Raw genomic sequence first — 22470 nt, 5'->3', positions numbered from 1 at the left:
TGTTTCCCATTCCTGCAGTTGATGGAGGCTGGGACGAATGGAGCGAATGGACCCTTTGTAACAGCCAGTGTGAGAGGCAGCGGAGCCGGGAATGCAACTCCCCAGCACCAAGGCACCGTGGCAAGATGTGTGAAGGGAACAGTCAGACCACTGAGAACTGCACAGATGGACTGTGTACCCAGAGTAAGGCCTTTCTCCCTGCTGGGTATCATCATCATTATCATTCTCATAATTTTCCTATCAATCTCATTATCATATATACACTCACATTAACATGACATCGATGCCTGGTGCATGAAAATGTCAGCATTCTTTCTCCTGTGTACTGCTAATTTGACATACTGTGTCATACTGAATCTGTCACAGGGTAACAAGTGCAGATATTCACTCTTGAATGATGCTTGATGTTTGGAATAAAATATCATTGCCCTGTTTGGGCCATGCACATGAAATGACTTAAAATTATGAATGCTTTACTCAACTACTGTGAACACTGGTATGAATAATGAATACAGTATAGGGCTGAATGATGAATTGTTAAATTAAAAGTATGATTTGAAGGAGTGCAATTTTCCAATCACAAGAGGCACATTTTTACTTGCAGCTTACATTAATGCCTGAATGGGCTATAAATGTATGCAGCTAATTAATTTTAATTAAAGAGTGAAAATACCACTCTATCATTTTGATTTTTGAAAAGAAAAGAGTGCAAAATCAGAGTGGTGAGTCAATTTCTACATTCAGATAATAGCATTGAATGCAGCTCAGAAGTTGGCAAGTATGTGTGACGGCACTTCGAAAGTGAATTGTTTTCAGCTCTCCCATTTAAACACTTAAGCACCTCATGCCATTTACTGTATAGATTTACACTTGTAATCAAACTGCTCCGTGAACTAGCTTGTCTTATTAATGAGACTAAAGCCATGTCTACACTGCAAGCATAGCGTGGGCAATATGTAACACTTGGTGTGTGGCTCACGAGAGGCTCACACTTGTGTCAACACTGGGCACGTGTTCACTCATGCATTGGGTGTACAAAAGGTGCACGGAGGAGGCTACATAAACACATCTGAAAAGGGAAAAGCATGGTCCAAAACTATGAAAAATAGGAAACAATGAGGGAATTACTGGCTACTGTAAAATGTACACTATATCCAACCCATGATAACAGCAAATTAATACTACACACACTTTAAAAAGAACTGCATATTCAGTAGGATTGATGTAACAGCTCCAAAAAATAGACTTGAAGTGTAAAAAATATACTTCAGGTCGCAAGCTTTGTGTGTAAATCGTGGGTACATGTGAGCTGACACAAGGGCTGTGTAGGCACCTGGACAGGCAAATATAGGAGCGTGTCGGTTGCATGACAAGTGCGTCTTCATGCTCTATCAAAAATGAGGCTAAATCACTTGCGGTGTAGACACAGCTAAACATTAGCTTAGCAGCTACAGTGTAGTGCTGCCATCCATCCATCAATCCATCCATTTTATACCGCTTATCCGGGGTCGGGTCGCAGTGGCAGCAAGTTCAGTAAGGTAGCCAAGATGTCCCTCTTCCTGGTGATGCGTTCCAGCTCCTCTGGCAGGATTCCGAGGTGTCCCCAGGCCAGATGAGATATATAATCTCTCCAGAGTGTAGTGCTGCCATCAATATGATTAAGGATTGTCAGTCAGACAATGTAACATTGTAGACTTGGTAACAGTTTGTCATTATAGCCATAAATGCAAACATCTGCAGCTGTTCTGAGTACATATAACCTCACTTAAAAATATAATGATTTTTTTTAAACTACTAGAGATGTCATGTTAGCTAAACTAACAGTTTTTTATAGAAAAAATAGCCAATTTACATTTTTTTCTCAAATTAGCTTGAACTAGCTTAGCTCAACTGCACAAACACAACTGCATTATTTTATCTTTTTTATGTAGAAGTGTATGCTTTTTGTTATTTATGTAGACCACCAAGAGTTTAATTTTAATTTATAGAAAATAATCACACATTAAATCACAGTCCATATATTGTTTAGAAAAAAAAACATCTAATTTTGTCATCAAGTTGTTCAGCATTACTAGAATCCTCCTGTGATTATAATGTTCATTTTCCAGTCCCTAAAATATATTGTAACTTTTTCCTAAATAAATTATACTTGTTTTTTGAACTTGTGTTAGGAAATGATTAGCCAACTCAGGCATTTCAAAGCCTGTGAGCAGGTTGCACCTCACCACCTTTTTCTGTGGTGATATGAGGACAGTAATGATGCCTGCCTGGCCATTATCAGATACTGTATATCATCCATGAGCACAGTCAGCAGAAGAGTTTCTCTCCATTGAGGGTTTTGGATCTGAGACCACTCTTGTTAGTTGCTTCACATAGGCTCGGGCTTTAATCACCACTTTCTCTCCTCTTTGTCTCACTCTATCTCTCTGTCTTTGCAGATCGAAAGCTGCTACATGACGTTAAACCTCAAAGTGAGTCTTCCTCTGTGGATTTCTTTCATCTTCAAGTCCCAGCCCCCACCTGCCACTAATATGTAATGCCCTGAATTCTGGGGGGAGGGGATTATATATTTTAATTTTAACGTTAGAAGAAGAAGTGGCAGTCGTTTGCATTGTCTCAGTACATGCTGTGGAAACAGAAACATCAGGAATTACCACCATTTAGTTCACCTTGATCTGAGCAGCTCCTGTTTTAACCCAGCAAAAGTTCATTATGCATTCATGTCATTATTCAGTGCCTGACTTTTATGACAACCATGACATCACAGCTGTGTTTCTACTTTGAGCCAAGAAATATATTGGTTGTGACAAGTGAACATGTGCTATGTTGTGAAGGATTAATGGGTTGTAATCACTGCAAACAAGCTAATTTGACCAATTTATGGTGCTGTCCTCACATTCTTTTAATGGCTTTCAGTCACTTGCTGGAGTAGACCTGGCTAAATGATTGTCAGGTGCTAGCTTGAGTGCTTTCATTAGCCTGCCACTTTAGTGTAAAAGTCATGCCTAGTGCCTTCTTTGCAGGCTTTAAGGAAAGCTTGAATGATTGGAGGGCATTAAGCTAATGTCTGCTAAGCAGTCACCCTGGTAGGAATACTCTAAATTAATTTGCCTTTGATTGGTCCTTGCGACAACTGGTAACCACTGGCTACACTGCATGGGCTCAGAGTGCCTTCACTGTGAGATATCCATCATAGCTATTGGATATAGACCGGTGGGTCTAAAGGCAGTTAGGCTAATCACCCTGCATGTTAGGAGCTTGAATGTGATCTGTAACAGTCTATAGTAATGGCTGGACATGTTCCTGTGTATAATGTAGCATCGAGAGGAAAGACAGATGATCTGCTCCATCTTACCACTTACCATCCTTCTCATCTCATTTCCATGCTGGAGTCGTTACACCTTGTAACGCTTGCCTGCATTTGACCTTGAATATCTACATAATAACAGTTTTGTCTTCACTACTTTTCTCACTTCTCCTCTCACTGTGTCTGAGTCTTTATTAATACAAAGCTCTTTTATGTGCAACACTTCACTTTTTGGCAAAAAAAGAATTGACCAGTTGCTTTACAAATTTCAGAAGAACATATTTATCTACCATAAATTCATAAACAGTGACGGGGGCCTTTATTTGCCTCACTGGCAGGTAGAACCAGCGCTTCATTTAGGCTTATATTAGTTTTGTTTCTAACTTCTAGACAATGCAAGTTTAAAACTTCGACATGTTTACCTGCTGTCTTGATGAATTCATCAGCAGTTATGCCAAGAGAACAGCAAAAGTTGTGTCATGAGTTCCATTTTGCCTTTTTTCCCCAACTGATGTACATAAATGAAACTGAACATTTTATCCAAAACTTTCACATTGTTCCCTTATAGGTAGGCTACTAATGTGGGAAAAATATGAGGAAGTATTTGGTTTTGCTGACAATTGATCAAAAGAACACTTCACCGGGTCAGCAGTCAAATTACCCACAGTGCAACCTGACCACCAGCAGTTATGAAAATGTTTTCATTTACAAAATTGTAGTCTTCAGACCCAGTGGTGACTCAAATCACATCACAGGCAAATTATCAGATTTTGCACAGGTCCCTCTGGTGCCACAAATGATCTTCTACAACTTTTTCACATAGACAGTAGTGCTCCCGAACATCTACTAACACACTTTGAAGTGTGTTTAACATCAGTCAGGATAAAGGCAATGTCATATCAACTGGACGTATTAGAGTATGAATGGTATTAAATTAGTGTTTTGGAAACAGGCACTATATTAAACTTTTATTGTTTTTATTTACCCAGCTTTTATTACCAACTGGCCTTTGTTTGTTCATTCTAGCCTGGCTGTTATTTAAGACTTATTATTTAATATGATTTAATATAACTTATTTAATATGACATTTTACAGTAGCTCTGTTTTCATGTGTCTTGTGTGGACCAGGTATGGACAGCTCCAATGATGTAGCTCTGTACTCGGGTCTTGGAGCTGGCATCATTGCCGTGGCAATCCTTGTAGTGGCTGTTATGCTGTACAGGAAGAACCACAGCGAGTATGGCGTGGATGTCATCGACTCCTCTGCGCTCACCGGGGGTTTCCAGTCTTTCAACTTCAAGACCACCAGACAAGGTAAGAAAGAGTGCCGTCAACTCCACGCTGACATGCACCAATGACCACAAGGCCAAAAATGCAACATCATCAAAGACCTCTGCGACAGGGCCACCCCAGTGATTTATGGAATTTGTTTGCATTGAGCAGCGTGGCGTGCAGTCACCCTATCCGCTTAGGATTTATGCCTCTATAATCAGTGAAAGGATTTGTCCTTTGGTTTTGACAGACGTTCCCCTCTGTTATTGTGAAGCAGGAGATAATCAATCTCTGATAGACACTGATGACGCGCCCACCCATGCACCCCTCCCCATGGACCACACATTTGACTGTCAGGCAACCAATCTCCTCCATCAGATTACACTGGCTAAAGCCACTGATGGATTAATGTGAGGTATGGAACAGTGAACATCAATTCAATTTTTGTTGTGCACAGCAGTAACTTCTGTTGGATGTGTGACTGTGGCCAGCCTCACTACAGGCATTCATATTACTGTCACTGACACTTCTGGGTTAGTGCAAGTGATGGCCATCGTGGCAAAGGGTGATCCATCCTCGCCGCTGTGGTGACAGCACTGTCAGAAGCCCTGCTGGAGCTCACACTGTGCCCCTGGCTCCCCCAAGGCCTGTGGAGTCGGTCAAGCCACACCCTTCATGTCATGATCGGAAGGATGTGAGGAAAATGAGGAGGTTTGGAGGAGGTATGAGCGTAGTCTACATTCAGTAGGTCATCAATCCTTTTTATATAGGCCACCTCTCCCTGTTGCCTGCCTGCTGTGCCCTCCACCGGCCATAGCCACTCCTTTCCATTTTCCTTTCTCTCAGCCAGGCCAAGGCGCCCTGCAAAATTTTCTCCTCTCTCTGCTTACGGCAGTCCCAATTTGTTTAGGAAGAGGTTGTTGGGGCGTTTTATATTAGCCCATTTCTGCCATGATTATATTGTTAACATTTCACCATCCTTTTCATAAACACAGTAGGAAATTAAACACTTCCTCCCGGGGAGCCCACCTCTATAAGTGGGTGTTTAATTGCAATTTAGTGTCTTTTCATACCTAATAATCACTACAAAGAAGAAAAAAAAACACCTTAAATACTTAAATGCTTTCGGATGGCTCTCTGCTGCTGGAGTGGCTGTAATGCAGAGTGCCGAATAAGTCTTTCAACCAGACCCTGTCTCTCCGCATTACTTCTCCTTCTGAGCGATTTTTAATCAGAGCCCCAATTCCAAACCTATCCCTCAAGGTATTCAACCTGAGGTACATTTCATTAACTTCTCTCATCTCGCCACTGCCATTCCATTTTCGCCACGCCATTCTTAAAGATGCACACTCAAGCGATAATCAGATCATTCTCCACTCGACCGGAGGGGAGAAAATTTAGCAGTGATCGAATGTCAGCTGCAGAGGGGTAATGTCTACTGGGCTGCTGTTGTGACCAAAAGCTGAAATATCCACAGAGTCACCCGTACGTTCACTGTCATGATTAGACTCTTATGAAAAATACATTGTTTCATTTTTCATGGAGGTGTATTTATGGAATATTATCTTTGTAAGAATTACCTGGAAATGTTATCATATCTGCTCATGCATTGTGTCATTCATAATGCAGGTGCAGTCTTGGAGTATGATGACCTAGTACATGTGCAATATCAAAAATGATACAGATTCAATCCCTGTAACAGTATTAATATTGAATATTGAAAAAAAAAACTACATACCTAGAAAGCTACACACTGTTAAGACTGAAATTGTTAGAGGAAGGATGTATTTGTTTGATTGACAGAAAATTAATTAACTACATGTGTATTTCATACACTGATAAGTCATTTAGGGCCAAACCTGGGCTGCACAGATGCTTCTCAAAAGGGAGGACTTCTCAGTTTCATGTCAGTGTAAACTAAATAAGCTGGTCTAAACAAGGCATTTGAAAACATCGCCTTCAACTCTGGAAAAGTGTGGAAAAGTGTGACAGACACCTTGAATTACTGTGTAAAACAATGCTTACAATATGACTAAACTTCACTTTACTTTTTTGTTCTGGATCAACTACAAAGATTGAATTTGTTCTATGTACAGTACAGTAGATATAGACATACAGTAGATGTTTGAATCACTTTTAAGTGTAATCCACTAAAAAAGACTAAGGTACAGTGAAACTTTTTACATAAATGTACGTTGCCCGCTAAAATAATGTTGTTGGAGTTGTTGACTGAACATGATTTAGTGAAGTGTGCTCTTTTTGTAAGGGCAGCACTTTGTGTTTAAAAGTCCAAATTTAGCAAGTAACATTTGCCCTTTTTAATGATGTTTGCTCATTGAAACTGTAGTAAAAAATGTATTAAACTTAGTGATGAATTGATTAATCAAAATACAGTGAACAGATAATAAAAATAATGATTAGTTAGTGTTACCCACTATGAGCCACAAGCAGCAGCACAATTACTAGCACGTGGTTAATTTTTGTTTTCTTCAGCATCCTGCTGTGACAATAATTCTGTAGGAAGAAAGAAGACAACAGGACAAGTTGAGTTTTTGAAGGAGTCAGTACCAACACACCCCAAAACCCTCATCACAAATCATGCCCCCAGTAATTAACAATTTCCCTAAAAATAAAACAACATTAGCCTCCCACCTTGCACCCCTCACCAGGCAACAGCTGGCCAGCAAGGACTCACTGACTTCACCGTTAACTTGGCATGGCTCATTCAGGGGCACTGCACGTCTGAGTCTGCCAGATCAATGCGGTGCACTCCTCGTGACATCCAATGGCCACAGATGAAGACCCCATCCACTGGCTGTTGGGTCTACACCGTGAGCTCAAGGACTCCCCTGATTTACAAAGCAGTCACCTAGACCCCTCCTGGCTCTCCCTGCTGTCCTTCAGGAGGACAACTCAGTGTCCAGACGAGCTGACTCCAGCAGATGGATTATGGAGATCAAGCTGTGTGTGTACTTGATAATTAAATCTAACACTCTGACCGTGGCTCAGAGCCCTGCACCTTCTGTCCAGGTTGTGGCCCCCTTACCTCTGATGCACTGGTCGCATGCCCGGGTATGTCATTTTAATTGGTGCCGGAGCTTCACTGGTCAACAGCGGGAAACTGCAATAGAAGGAGCCCAGAGATGTGTCTCTTAAAGCTGATTTGAACCATATTAATGGGACCTGGGGGTATTTGGGGATTTGTATTGTGGACATTAAAGGTGATTTTAACCTCAAATCTGCTAGGTCTGCTTTTTTAAAATAACAACTCTCCTGAACATAATGTACTGCAGACAAATCTCCTGATAATATGATTTACCCAAGCTGAGTGGCACATTTTCTCTCTTCTTTTATCCTTTTTCTGTCATCAACAGTTAAGGAATTTGTCATGTTTCTCAGCTTCTAAACCTTAACCTTTCCGCTATTGCTTTGCTAAATCAGAAAATTATAAAAAAGAAAGGAAAAAACAACTACAATCTTGACCTTATTTAGTTGTCTCTGGGACACCAGTAAATTTCATTATCCCATGTGAGTGCTGTTCAGGCAAAACAGGCTTTAATTCATTAATTAAATGAGTTTCCCATGTAATGCGAGTCCCATGCAAGCAGGGCTTTCAGATGACTGTGGTTGTGGTACTGTATGTCTCCATCTCTGTAGGCAACCCGCTGCTTCTCAACTCCTCAATGCACCCTGACTTAACAGTGGGACGGACGTACAGCACTCCCCTCTGCTTCCAGGACAGCACAGACAAAGAGCTCTTTGACCCCCTGCCAGACATCAAGGTCAAAGTTCAGAGCTCCTTTATGGTTTCACTAGGTGTGGCCGAGCGTGCAGAGTTCCACGCCAAAGCCCCTGCTGAGACCTTCCCACGGGACCTAAGCCAGGACTACTGCAGCACAGTGGACAGACGCAAAAAGGGCCTGCTTGCCCTCAATGGGCCATTCAACACTGGCAAAGAGGAGCTGAGGACCACGGGCGTGTTTGGCCACCCCGGGGGACGGCTGGTGGTGCCAAACACCGGTAAGCTTTACAGGAAGTAGATAAAAGCTCTCACTTAGTTTGTTAGTACATGAAGCACTGCCACAATCGAACTTATAATTGTTAATGAAAAGCAGTTCACGCATTGTGCTCTTGGTTTCCATAATGTGACAGTAGGCATCCTAAGCCAGTGATGTTTAGTAATAAGGTGCATCTTCACCAGAAAGGCTCACAAGACAACTGACACCAAACATTTTCCACTAGTGTTCTTTTTCACTTTCATGCTGCTTGTTTTTGTCATAAACAGTCTGGTGCATCTGCAGTCACAGGCGGTACAGTTATTCTTTGTTCTGTCGCCACACAAAAAAGTGGTGCGGTAAACTTTACTTATCTCTAGACTGTTTGACTGATCCAAATCAGTGGCTTCCAGGGAAGGGATGATAGCGCAGATTAGAACTTTATTGCTATATTCTACCAAAGTGGAAAAACTGTCTTTAGCTCGCCAAAACATAAAAGCAGCATATGAATGTCTAAAACATAAAACTAATATGTTAACATGACATGAATGTATAAAACACAATACAATAGTAAAACTAAAATAATTTAAAAAATGGCTTTATATCTCACTTTTTTAGTTTAAAATGTACAGACTTCTTAAAACACTTTTGGATTGCCAGAGGCACTGTATGGGACCAGCCAGAGTTCAGGGTCGGAGACTGAGGGAAAAAAGATGAGAGCTGTCAGGATGCCCATGGCTTTATCTCTTCTCCTGACAAATACTGTATTCAGCTTCAGCTGAGGTTATCCAATTACTGTGTAGTCCATGTCCTAGCAAGCCTGTTCCTGAGGCTGTAGTTCAGGTGAGCACAGTGTCAAGCAGAACTTCTGTAATGTTTTGTAAACATTGACTAACTGAAGTCTCCTAAGAAAATGATGACTTTTGAGCATTTCATGAAAATATTAATACTAATAATTAGTACTTTCTGAGTCAAGGGCCATGTTTTCCAAAAGCATGGTAAGGCTAAGATAATCTTCAAATCCATTCCCCTAAAGCACTGTCAGTGAGAACATTCTTAGAAAGCTTCGTAGATTAATGTCCCTCCTACCCACTTGTAGAAAGGTGTGATTTGCATGTCAGATTGCTCTGGAACCTGCAGGAGGAACCACAGACTACATGTTTTGTCAAGTAACGTTTTAACTGAGGATTTGCATCTGTCGGAACTTGTTACCAGAATTCACCAGTAACATGTCATGCAAAGCAGAAGCCCAAAAGTCAGTTTGTGTATTTTAATTATTTGGGACAGCATGGCTTACAAACAGAATACACCATGTTCCGTTAAAGAGTAATCAGCAGTCATCTGACTCGCTACTCGTTTGTAAGTGAGAAACAATCTTAGAAAATATTCTTAACTGCTAAGACAGATCTCAAAAGGGGAACAGGTACATGGACTGCATCATGTACTGTAGGTTTGACAGTGCTGTGTTGTCCAGCAAAACTCTGGTACAAGCAGCCATGCTTTTAGTCTGGTTAATATTAACTTCCAGAAGAGCCTGCTTGCAAGCCGCTTGCGAGACAGAGCCTCATGTAAGGTTTTCCACGGAATAACACTTCATCTGTATAAGAAATATCATCAACGGTGGAGGAGAAATAATACTACACTGAAAAAAACCCCATTAAATTAGCCTTTTTTAAATTGTAACTATGAAATGAAATGTAGGTCAGAATATCCTCTTTTGGTTTCCTTTATTCATACCAATGATGTATTGTGTTCTCAATGCATTCGTATTTAGTCCATATTTAATATATACAATAATACAATAGATTATTCAAACCTTTTGTGCTGGAGTAGTAAGAACATATATGCACACTCTCTATATGCAACATACACTACATGCCATATATACAGAGTTAATGAAATGCAAATAAAAAAAAAACCCATTTAAATCCTTTTTTCATTAATAATAATAATAATAATAATAATTAAATAAACCGAGGTTCTCCTAATTGACCACCCTATATCTATCCTATATGTGAGACTCCCTGAAAACTATTTTTGTCTGGTACATTTCTGCTGTCAGTCAGCCTGGTGAAGACTGTGCTGTTCTCCTGCTGATAGACCTCTGTTCTGACGAGAGACTCTGCATGAAGATCAGAGTTGAAAACCCCCCATCAAGTCCTTCTTTAAGCACTAGGCCCCAAAAAAAAAGTCTCTCACTAGCAGGCAAGTGAGAGAGCTGAACTATGTATGAAGTGCAACACAAACATTGCCAAAGAGCAGAAGCACTTCTTCAGAAGACAAACGGGCTACAAATAAATCATAAATGACAACCCATGTGTGGAATTCACCAGTTTATACTTCAGTTGAAATATAATAGCCCAATAATCATCGTCATCATCAGTGTCATCATCATCATCATGCTGGCTGCTAGGCTATAGAGCACTAAAGTGACTGTATATAAAAAGAGGTGGAAGCTTGTTCCAGAAGTGATTTTACCATTTATTGGATTCCGTAAGTCTCCGTCTCTCTGAATTTCATTATAAATATAGGCTATGCACATTGGATGGTAAGGATATTAAAAATAATTATGAAAAATACATTCTTTTGCATTACCTTGTAAAACAGAGGTAATGCCACCAAATCTGGCACCAATGCCAGACGTATGAAATGTTACTCTGGACCCATGCATGTACAAACGTGTTAGTAGTGTAAGGTTTGTGCTTTGTTAGGAAGTCTCATTCATACTGTATTATATCACAACTGTTAGTACATCTTCACACTCCTTAGACACCATATGCTGAGTTCTTGCTAAAAAATCATCAGTGCTGTTGCTAAGGCAGGTAGTTGTTTGTTATTCCTCCACATCCTCACAGGCTCTCTCAGGCAAACAAGGGTCATGCTGTTGTCATGTCCCACCAACACAAATGGAGCATTTGGAGGAGGTTACATGAGCCGTTAAGGTTGTCTCGAGGTCAACAGTCTTTGCAAGTGGTTGCATTTACAGCCTTCTTTTGTTGTCCTTGGCCCGCGTGGCCGAGTGACAGGAAAGCAGTCTGCTGCAGTTGTCTTTCAGACTGCAGGTCTGAGAATCACTACTGTCAAGTACAGCACTCACACAGAATATCTGCAGGGACAGCCAGGGGTGTTGCTAGACACCAAGCTCTACTGGGGCACAATTTTCTTTCTTGAATGTTTAGTGCTTAGCCCACTATTCACCTGCCTGCTGCTACAACAACAACCACTGTAAAGGTAAAATGTAGAGATGTTAATCTTTATAAAAATATTTGTTTCAAAATACATTAAGAAAATTTTCAACATGATTTATGGCGTAAAAGTTTGGCCCTGTATTGGACATTTCTTTGCATTTCATTTTACAGTACCAACTAATTTGATTTGCATGTAGCCCCAGTTTGATTTGTCAAATTTAAGCTTTCACAACTAATAAATCTATCAATAAATCATTCATTTAAATACAAACAATCATTTTTGTAACCCATAAGGCCACATAACCTATTGATGCTCCAATTACTCTGAAATTGTTCTGTGCAGTGGATGGCTGGTCACACTCCTGTCTCCACAGACACAGACAGCTTCCTCCACACGCTCCCTTCCTTCCTCAGGTTCACCAGGTTGTTAAAAATGCACAAAACAAACAAGATTTGGACTGTGTGACAAGAGCATCTCATATGTTAGGGGTGGCTGTGGCTCACGAGGTAGGGCAGTCGTCTCCTGACCAACAAGTTGGTGGTTTGTCTCCCTGCATGTTTCAGTGTCCCTGAGCAAGACACTGAACCCCAAATTGCTCCCGGTGGCTTGACTAGCACCGTTGTGTGACAGCTTGCCATCATTGGTGGGTGAATGGTGTATCATCTCCATCTACAGGAGATAATACACCTGTAAAGCACTTTGGCCAGTGCAACTTTTTTCCATGCAGTCCAACTGATCATACTGTATGCATTGATGTACAGAGCTCTGATTTACTTCACATCTGCACCTGGTACATACTAACTAAACTAAGGTTGCCTTGTTTACCAACTCATATGTTATCGGCTATTCGTTAAAGGCAGAATGAATAGTTCACCTAAACTGCTACGTGTGATGTACAGTGTTTGCCATGATTTTTTTTTTTTCCATGCAGTCCAACTGATCATACTGTATGCATTGATGTACAGAGCTCTGATTTACTTCACATCTGCACCTGGTACATACTAACTAAACTAAGGTTGCCTTGTTTACCAACTATAGCCAGATCTCACCTCTCACCCTCATCTCTCTGAACTTCTTCCCTGTCTTGGCCTCATACAAAGAATTTTCATATGTCCATCCACAGGAGTCAATAATGTTTGAGTAAAATACTGTAAGATCACCGCCATTATTCAGAAATTCTATTTAGACCCTGTGACATACCTCAGTCCATTCTTTTCTTTTGTTTTGTGCACAATACATAGATTGCTGCATATGCACTGCAGTGCACCCCATGCTTACATGTACACAGTGGTGTACAAACCCTGACCACTGGTTCTCAGCTTGTATTTTGCTTTGACATACTGGATTAAAACAGCTAATCATTTCTTTTACCATTATTATCAATCTAAATGAATCCACTGCCAAATATAGGAGCTTTGAATGTGTGATTTTATTAGGCCACAGCAGATCAATACTGGGGCACCAGTAAAAGGGGTCTAGTGATGCCTATGGGGACAGCTACAGTATTTAATAGACTGATGCCAGTCATACACTACATAGCACTTCACTGCCGATTACTCATGCTTTTTTGTCACCTTGTGATATGGAATCAAAATAGCAGCATTCTTTACATCTTTACAGTTCACTTGACTTCTACTTTTTTTCCAAAAGATGGATTTACACAGACTACAACATCTTATATTTCCTCAGTCACCTTGGGCGGCATCTAAGTATATTGTTAGTTTTAGTTTTGTAAGCCTAGGTTTTGAGATGTGTCTCTAAGAGGTGGAGTTAAAATGAGTTGGTAGCCTAATTGGAAAATGGAATTTTAAAAAGGAGCAACATCTCAAACAGGCCCTATTATTCTGGATTATCCACAGACCTCACATTGAACATTTTAATTGGGGCTACTTTCTCCTGAGCTACTTCTGCTGTTAGTCGATTAGTGTGGCCAAGAGACACGTGTAAAACACATCACATGTGGAAAAACAAATGCTACAGCTAGCACAACAACAAGAAGGAAAACAGGAAACACCAGCATTACAACACATAAGCTGATTTTGATGATGTAATTTGTGATGCTGTGTTGTGTTATACTAAGAGGTGTTTCTATTATTTTGCCCACCCTATCTATAGAGATAAATAGAGAGCCACCTTTCTTTATTAGTGTGGTATGTTTCAACAGCAGCACAAAGTCCTGCCTCCAGAATGATCTTATAGTTGAATCAGCACCTCTCTGAAACAGTTGCACATTCAGAAAGGATAATTTATTGCAGGACTTTTAGGTTAATTGAACTCATGTTTGTATAGTGCTTTTCCACACATTGAAGCACACGCAGAGGGCTTAAATATTTTTTGCCCATTCACACACACACTGGTGGGCAGCCACCAGAAGCAGCTACACTGTAAACCCGGATAAGTTGAATTTACTTAAAGTCCCCGTGACATGCTCATTTTGCTCGTTTTCAGCCATTCAGTGTTTAATCTTGGCTACCTCTAGATTAGCTTTGCACCCATCATAACTTCAAATAGTCTAATTATTTCAGAACAATAAAGCCCGAGATCCTCTTCCTAAAAACGAGAGGATAGTTTGTGAACACGCACAACTCCTGTTGCCAACAGCACAACAAACTGCAACGCCATTAATTAATATGACTTTCTCTTCCATAGATAGGTAAACAACGGTATATGAACCGATGAAAAGAGATGTGTAACACAAAGCGGGTAATTGAGAAACCCCATGTTTTAACTGGCATAATGCAGACATAGCGAATTTTCCAGCCTTACAACAATTCTTTCTAACATTACAGAAACAACGAATTAACAGACATGTAACGTGTGTTGTTTTTTTACTTAAAATACTTAGAGGAAACAAGTTGCCTTAAAAATATTAAGTAATGTGCAATGAAAACTTGTGTATTTAACTTAAAAACTTGAGGGGCTATATCTTAAGTTCAATGCACCAAATATCAAGTTTATTCAACTTAAAATATTTTAGAATATTAATGTCTTTGCTCTACTATTCCACTTTCCATTTAATTTCAGTGCGCTAAATTTCAAGTTGATTTAATTTTAAATCATTTGTAACATCCATTGCTTTACCCAGTCACTTCAATTAATATGTTAAGCTAAAGCAAGTACATTTTTATTTAACTACCAGTTCTTCATTTGACATGAAGAACTTAAAACTGTGCCTGCTGGAAGTGCTCAGAACCGAAATCAGTACAAAGACGCAATGCTGCCTCACATGACCTTATTTAATACAACAGCAACTGTAAGGGACTGAATTCAATTCTAACCTTCATCATGGTTTGCTTTGTTTTCAATATTATGAAAGGAAACAACTATGACTTTCTTTAATATACCCTATATTAGAAACACAGAGAAGGTTTCCACCATGCCTGGGCTCTTCAAAATGCAAATAAAAGAGCCTCTGAAGTGTTTTGGTCACCAACAGTGCATGCTGGGAAGAATGCTAATTGTGTTTCTTTACAAACGTCATTTAATGAGTTGAGTGAACTCTTTGCAGTTCATTCATTCGATTTATCAGTTTAGTGGTCTGGAATAAGCTACATACATTCTAAGTTGAATTCTTGTATCATGTTTTCCAGTGTACAGTACAACAAAAGTCTTGAGTGAAAATGTCATTTTGAGTTCTGAACTGACAGATTACAAATTTATGCTCAGATGTGTTTGAATGGCCCCTCCCCTGCAAGAGCTCAACATGCTAATTTATTTCTACTTAATATCATAATTGAATTGCATATTTCAGCTGAGTAGTGCAAACCACTAATGTGATTTAGCAATACGAAAATTTTTTGTTCAAAACGCAAAAGAATTCTGGGTTTACAGCATTGGCATTCAGCATTTTGCTCGAGGACACTTCAACACGTGGACTGGAAAAGCCACAAATCGAACTGTAAACCCTCTGGTTAGGAGGCAACCTGCTCTACTTCCTGAGCCAGAAGTGCACCCAACCTCATAGGACCTGACCCGTAACTCAGTACAGGCTCTGAGCTCAAGGCCAGGACAACGTCAGGGTGTACAGTGACAAGAGCTAATGCATAAAAAATAAATAAATAAAATGCACTAAGGCAGAAAGAAGCTCCATAATTTCAGTGGATGCTGTTCACTTGTTTTTCCTCTTCTCAGAGCTAACTCAGTAACAGCTCTCCAAAGTCCTCCTTGCTTCACACATTGCTGGCACACCTTCATTAAACATTTAGATCTTTTAATGAGACATCAGGATTTAATGTTAACTGACCTTCTTTTTAAAACTAACTAGTAAATCTCCAAAAACTATTTTGTATCTGTTTGTTTAAAAATACAAAGTTTCTTTTTCTTTCTTTCTTTTTTAAATTGGACAAGAATGTGCTGGTGGGCAACTTAGTGGTACAGTGGTTAGCACTGTCACCTCTCTGCAAGAGGGTTCCAGGTTTCCTCCCACAGTCCAAAGACATGCTGCCTAGGTTGACTGGTGACTCTAAGTTGACTGTAGGAGTGAATGTGGTTGTCTGTCTCTAAGTGTCAGCCCTGTGATAGACTGACAACCTGTCCAGGTAGGACCCTGCCTCTCACCCATTGATGACCCTCCTTAGGATAAGTGGTATAGCTAGTGGTTGGATGGTAGTATGTGCTGGTATTTTGTAAATATAACCATTTGTGTTTTCTGCACATTAAAGACAAGGATGAGTGTTCAGATGTGCAGAGGAAGAGAACTGCAGAGTTTAAATGAATTTGGCTCTAACCTAATTGTCGGCACTGACATGCCAGCAGCTGTTGCACCAGTACCAGGTAGCTGTTAATTCTACCAGTGACAGGATATTTGGGGTGATGTACTGTATATTAACACTGGGGGTGTCATGTATTTTTCTGTTGTTATTGTGACTCTTTAGCTGCTTCACAGAGATAAACTTTTTCTGTTTCTTGGAGACCACAGCCTTTCTCCCTCCACTACTGCTTTAAAGGAAATGAGGAGGATTTATGTGATTGGTCATTGCTGACACTATCCTGAGTCCACCTGCTGAGTCTGTATCCAACTAATAGTGTATCCAGCCTCTGTTTCACGTTGTGCCCTGTTCGCACTGGGTCTGTGCCTGTGGTCACCAAAGTTTCTAGTGGCACCTGTTTGAATTCAGGTCTGGAGATTTTGTTTGTGTTTGCATCTGCACCCTTTTTCAGGAAAATGGAGCCTGTTAACTGTTTTCACAGGCTAAGTAGTTCTCCCTTCGGCAAGTACTGTAAATGGACTTTTACCTGTAAAACCCGTGGAGCTCCCTTTTTATACTGCTCAGGAAAGTCAGTATGTTTGACTGAGAATCTTTCGTTCCATTGCTTACTTTATAGATATGCAGGGTATTAGTACTTCTTTTTTTTTTTTACCAACAAAGCAGTCTCTCATAACATGTGACAGAATGTTTCTATACTGAAAACAAACTGGTTAGAATACATATTTCATAGATGGCTGAGGTTTTTACTCTCCATGCAGCTGCCAAGACCCATCTTTATCTGCCATCTCCCGCTCTGCTTCCCTGAATCTTTTATTAGTGAAGCAGGGCCTTTGTGTGCTCTCTGCTCTTCACTGTGGATGGTTTGCCACAGTAGTTGGGCAGTGCTGCTGTGTTAACACACACACACACACACACAAAATCTTCACTTCGTGAAATGATGTTGCATAATCAGATGTTTAGAAGTTGTTGCTGGATGGGAGATTCGAATAAATAATGTAGAAAGATTGTTTTAATTCTTCAAAATCAAAGTGCCTAAATCAGATAGATTATGTTTACAGCATATTTAAACCAGATATTGATTCATCTGTGTCTATTTTCTGTATCTACTTATTCCTATTCAGGCTGATAGGTGGTCCTTGACTAGTATAGATTTGGTTGGTTTGTGCGATTGTGTGTTTCAGATTTTTAATCTGATAGTTAGCCAATAACTGTATTTTAGCCGTTATTGCTCTGTCCTGAAAAATGTGGTTTTGTAGAGCTCATCCAGACTGAATTAGTTTTAAGTGGTAGTGTCAGGTCTTTGATCAGTAAAATTCTAAACAGATTAGACAGGCTCTAAGTGGCAGCCCTCTACAGGATATGTGGTATCGATAATGGATGGATGGTGATTAGACAGACTACACTGAAAACATGGGCCCCAAAGTACAAGCTCAGTCCACCTAAAGTGAGTACACCTGTGAGCACTGCGACAAGTCAGCTTACCTGATGGGAAACGGTACAAGAGCATCAGTAGAGTACTGATCTGAAGCTGAAACACAGTTGCAGCACTGGTTAGGAGGCATAGGAAGAGTTGTTCTACTAATAACAGAAGGTGTAGTGGCTGTCCTCCAAAAGTGACAGCACACACAGTTTATTATTTACACAACCTTACATTTAAAAAAAGATGGGTATGTGCTTCTGATTTGGCACAAGAATTGTCTGTATAAACGAGTGTTTCACTGACTGATCAGACACTTACAAGGGCAATGCAAAGTCAGTCTCTGTGGAAAATGCTGAACAACAAAACCTTTGCTCAGAGTAAGGCACAAAACTGCAAGATTAAACTTTGTCAGTGAACATGAAGATAAGTCTTATGAATACTGATATGTTCATGGGGTCAGATGAGGCCGAAACCAATGAGTCTGGATCAGATGGGGTCCAGCATGTTTGGCATGGACCTGCCAGGACTACCATAGTGACTGTATAGTGCCATGAAACATAGGGGTAGGAGTGCGCTGATGTAGGGCTGCCTGAGTGCAGGAGGACATGATGGCTCCCAGTCTCAAGAGGCCTGGCAGGAAGGACATTTTCCAACATGACAGGAGTCTCTTTAGGAGGGAAAAGTGAAAACGCTGACCTGGCCAAGTACGTCCCCCGACCTGAATCCAACAGAACCCCTGTGGAGTCATTTGAAGCAAAAGGCGAAGCACAGCAAAGAGCACCTGAAAATAGTCACGTGAGAAGAGCAGAACATCTCTGCACAGATTTGTACCGGACTGGTACCATCCATGTCCAAGAGGATCCAGCCAGGCATCAAAGATAAAGGCAGATATACACAATATATATACAAGAAAATAAGAGAATCTCTTGCAGCTGGTTCTTAAATATTGTAGTTTAGTTCATCAAACATGTCTCTTTCTCAGAGGTTCTTGGGCTTTGGCTGAAAACAAAACTGCATAAAATGGACAGGGTTTGCCATTACTTAACATTTTAGCCAGGTTGACCAGAGATGTCATATTTTGCCCCCATAATTTTTTGAAAAAATTGAGATTTAAAACCTTTTGGTTGTCCGTATTTGACTTGATAAGGCTGGTTAGTTTTTAGACATATTGAATACAGTGCCTTGCGAAAGTATTCGGCCCCCTTGAACTTTGCGACCTTTTGCCACATTTCAGGCTTCAAACATAAAGATATAAAACTGTAATTTTTTGTGAAGAATCAACAACAAGTGGGACACAATCATGAAGTGGAACGAAATTTATTGGATATTTCAAACGTTTTTAACAAATAAAAAACTGAAAAATTGGGCGTGCAAAATTATTCAGCCCCCTTAAGTTAATACTTTGTAGCGGCCAACACAAACTAGACTTTTTCAGTAATTTGTTGCTTTGCTTTCCTTCATCAAAAGGACCTAAACAATTGTTAACCTCAGCTCGAAAATGATTTTCAGAACTCAAAGATCTCCGGTACAGCCTAACACTAAACAATTCCTCATGATCTGCCTCTGCAGGGGTACTAATGCCATCGGAGCCACACTGTATAAAACAAATACATGAAACGATCGATTTAATTCATGTAGACTGATGAATGCACTTTTGACTGTTTTGGCATTTTGTGATGTGACTTTGTGGTGTTGGGTGCCTTTAATCCTTGTGTATTTCATCTCACTCCAACAGTGTGTGAATACATTTTATATACTTCTGTTTGCAGGAGTGTGTGTGTGTGACAGACAAATAACATATGTACAATAGGTCAGAACAAAACTATCTGCCCAGTTAATGTAATTGTAATATGATCGTTAAATTGGCTCATGGATAGATGTTAAAACGAACCACCCTGTTGTTTATCTGTATTCAATGGCCCGTGAGTCAAAATTCACACCTAAAGTCATTCAAATGAATCATCATTAGCGTGGAAGGAAAATACTTAAACAAGTCTCACTCATCCACTAACATGAATTAGCGAATTGCGTGTTTGCTTAACTGCAACTAACAAAACGAGGATGTAGGTAAATATTGAAATTCCCTTCGATTGGTGGCCAGTCTGTAAAGCACCGGGTGAGCAGGCGCTCCCTATTGATGAGCTTCAGCTAATCCATCGCATTTCCCTGTAAATAGCTTTCTGCATGAGAAAGAGACCCCCCCCCCCCCCCCCTGCACAACTTCTATAATTAATTAAAGTCCCACTCCAGAAACATTTTCATTTTTATATTTGTATATAAAAATACTTTACTATAAACAATATGCAGTCTAACACAGCTTTTCCTCAAAAAAATTTCAGTGGGCCTCTGTAATAGGAATGAACATTGCCCCTCATTGTGCATTCCAGGATCTATGAATGTTGCCGTCATCCCTTATGTGGATTTGAATAATTTTGCACGCCCAATTTTTCAGTTTTTTATTTGTTAAAAAAGTTTGACATATCCAATAAATTTCGTTCCACTTCATGATTGTGTCCCACTTGTTGTTGATTCTTCGCAAAAAATTACAGTTTTATATCTTTATGTTTGAAGCCTGAAATGTGGCAAAAGGTCGCAAAGTTCAAGGGGGCCGAATACTTTCGCAAGGCACTGTAAATGTTCCTCTACTCCTGAGTGTAAAGTGTGATATAGATGCAACTTGAGACAAAGACAGAATCAGCTTTGTGTCATAAAGGTCAGGCTGAGAAACCACCACTACACTGAGTCATTCAGGAATGAATTATTTGACCAAATTCATTCATTCTTTATAAATGTATTGAAGTATGTGTAGTATGCACCAAGAGGGTGTTAAATTTCAGCAAACCAAATACTGTAGTGATACATTTTGTCATTTGACTCTGAAACCATTTGTGGTAGAATAGAAAAAAATGTTCACCCTTAATTTTATTTCTTTATATATTGCACATTTATTATAATACAAGATGTCATTTTGACCCACATCATCCATACTACTGTCAGTTTACTGGTGGTTTACTTTTACCGCGTCAACTGACTGACTAACAAACAAAGCTAGCAGTTTAAGTAAGAGGAAATGAAGACTGCCATGTTTTTAGGTTAAATTTTAAAGTGAGTTTAGATTGCAGCTCTGAGTTAGATGAGCAGGAAAGAGTAGAAGAGAGAGAGAGATGACTTTATTAATCCCTGTAGGCAAATTTGTTGTTATAGCCATTACATCTATATCAAAACAAAACAATTTAAATAGATAAAATAAATAAACAGCAGTCCTCTCAGTCCCAGTGCAGTTCATGGAATGAATTTAGGAAATTACTTCTATAAAAATGTACTATAGAGTCTGATTGCACCCAGCAGGAAGGAGCTCCTGTAATGCTCCTTTGGGTGAATCAGTCAGTTGCCGAAGGAGCTCCTGTGGTCAGCTAACACACTGTACAGGAGGTGGGAGGTGGTTTCTAGAATCACCTGCTCTTTTCTCAGCACTTTGTCCTCCCTCAGTGTGTAATAAAATAGATTAGGCAGTTGTAGGTCAAAGGGACACTGTCCTCACCAGAAAAAGACTTATCCTTATTATTCTTCTGTTGAACGCCTAAACCTGTTTTTACCTTTATGTGACAAGAACCTGCTGCTGTGTGACTTATGACTTGCTTACCTGTGATTTAGATGGGGTTCACCCAGCCCTGAACCTGTTGGGGTTTAACACAGCTGCAACCTGACCGCTGTGCCAAAAATCAGCACATGTTATGCTGAACTACCTCTAGACTGTAGGCAAACTGTATGTATGATGATTTATGATGTTCCCTGTAAGCTCCTCCTGACACTGGTGATTGAAAAGAATGCCACAAGATAGCACTCTGAAAAAATTATTTATGGAGCTGTTTCAGTTTCGTGATTTTACAGTTCACCGGCAGTAAAATACTGCTAATAAAGTTATTGCTTTTCCTGTTGCTTTAACACAGAATTCAAATATATAAAGTAAGTACAAATATGATCAAATGATTTAGTGGTGCAAGGTTTTAGGCTCAGTGGTGGTCACAATAAATTACACTGCTTTTTAAAGATGTACATTCATTGTGTAAATGGGGCAGATAGAAATCATAGAGATACAGATATGAGTGTATACTGTGTGTGATGTGCTCAGTTTTAGGGAAAGGTGGATCTGGAGGAAGACAAAGAGAGGACAGAGACAACATGACAGATGAGTTCAGGGTTTTGCGTGAGTGATGGCTTTTTGCAGGGCAAATGGGACAAATGAAAGTTCAAGAGTGTTTCAGAAGATGTGCTTAAACAATTGATGAACAATTATATGTGTATTACTTAGTGTTTCCTTTACGATCATGCCATACTGTGTATGGTAAAAGGTGAAAAGTTTAAGATACAAAAACTGAGGTGAATACTGAATTCTAGCAGCGTGCAGGCAATTTCTGCAACGCTGGGTTTAGCCTCAGTCACAGGTGCAGTTTAAACCGCAGGTTTTGAACACACAACAATGTACTGTAGTTACAGAATTCATCAGTTTAGTTCCAGACAACACCTCTAAACCCATAGTCAACTTTAAACTGCAGTTAAAGGATGGGCTGACATTTT

At 39.9% G+C, this 22470-nt stretch overlaps 1 protein-coding gene across 3 annotated transcripts in view; it reads left to right on the top strand.

The window, feature by feature from the left end:
* The window catches only part of unc5db (unc-5 netrin receptor Db), a 263236-nt gene that overhangs the window by 182197 nt on the left and 58569 nt on the right, over nucleotides 1–22470 (top strand). For 2 of the 3 annotated variants that reach the window (XM_020599199.1, XM_020599196.1), the window contains exons 7-10: nucleotides 19–183; nucleotides 2439–2471; nucleotides 4436–4621; nucleotides 8237–8599. In XM_020599199.1, the coding sequence (XP_020454855.1) occupies nucleotides 19–183; nucleotides 2439–2471; nucleotides 4436–4621; nucleotides 8237–8599 (747 nt within the window). The remainder of the gene's footprint in view (nucleotides 1–18; nucleotides 184–2438; nucleotides 2472–4435; nucleotides 4622–8236; nucleotides 8600–22470) is intronic. The other variant, XM_020599197.1, reaches the window with a different exon arrangement.

Source organism: Monopterus albus, unplaced genomic scaffold, assembly GCF_001952655.1.
Source record: "Monopterus albus unplaced genomic scaffold, M_albus_1.0 scaffold40.1, whole genome shotgun sequence".
Classification (NCBI taxonomy): Eukaryota; Metazoa; Chordata; class Actinopteri; order Synbranchiformes; family Synbranchidae; genus Monopterus; species Monopterus albus.
The sequence above is the reverse complement of the archived record's forward strand: the minus strand, read 5'-3'. Positions and strand labels throughout refer to the sequence as shown.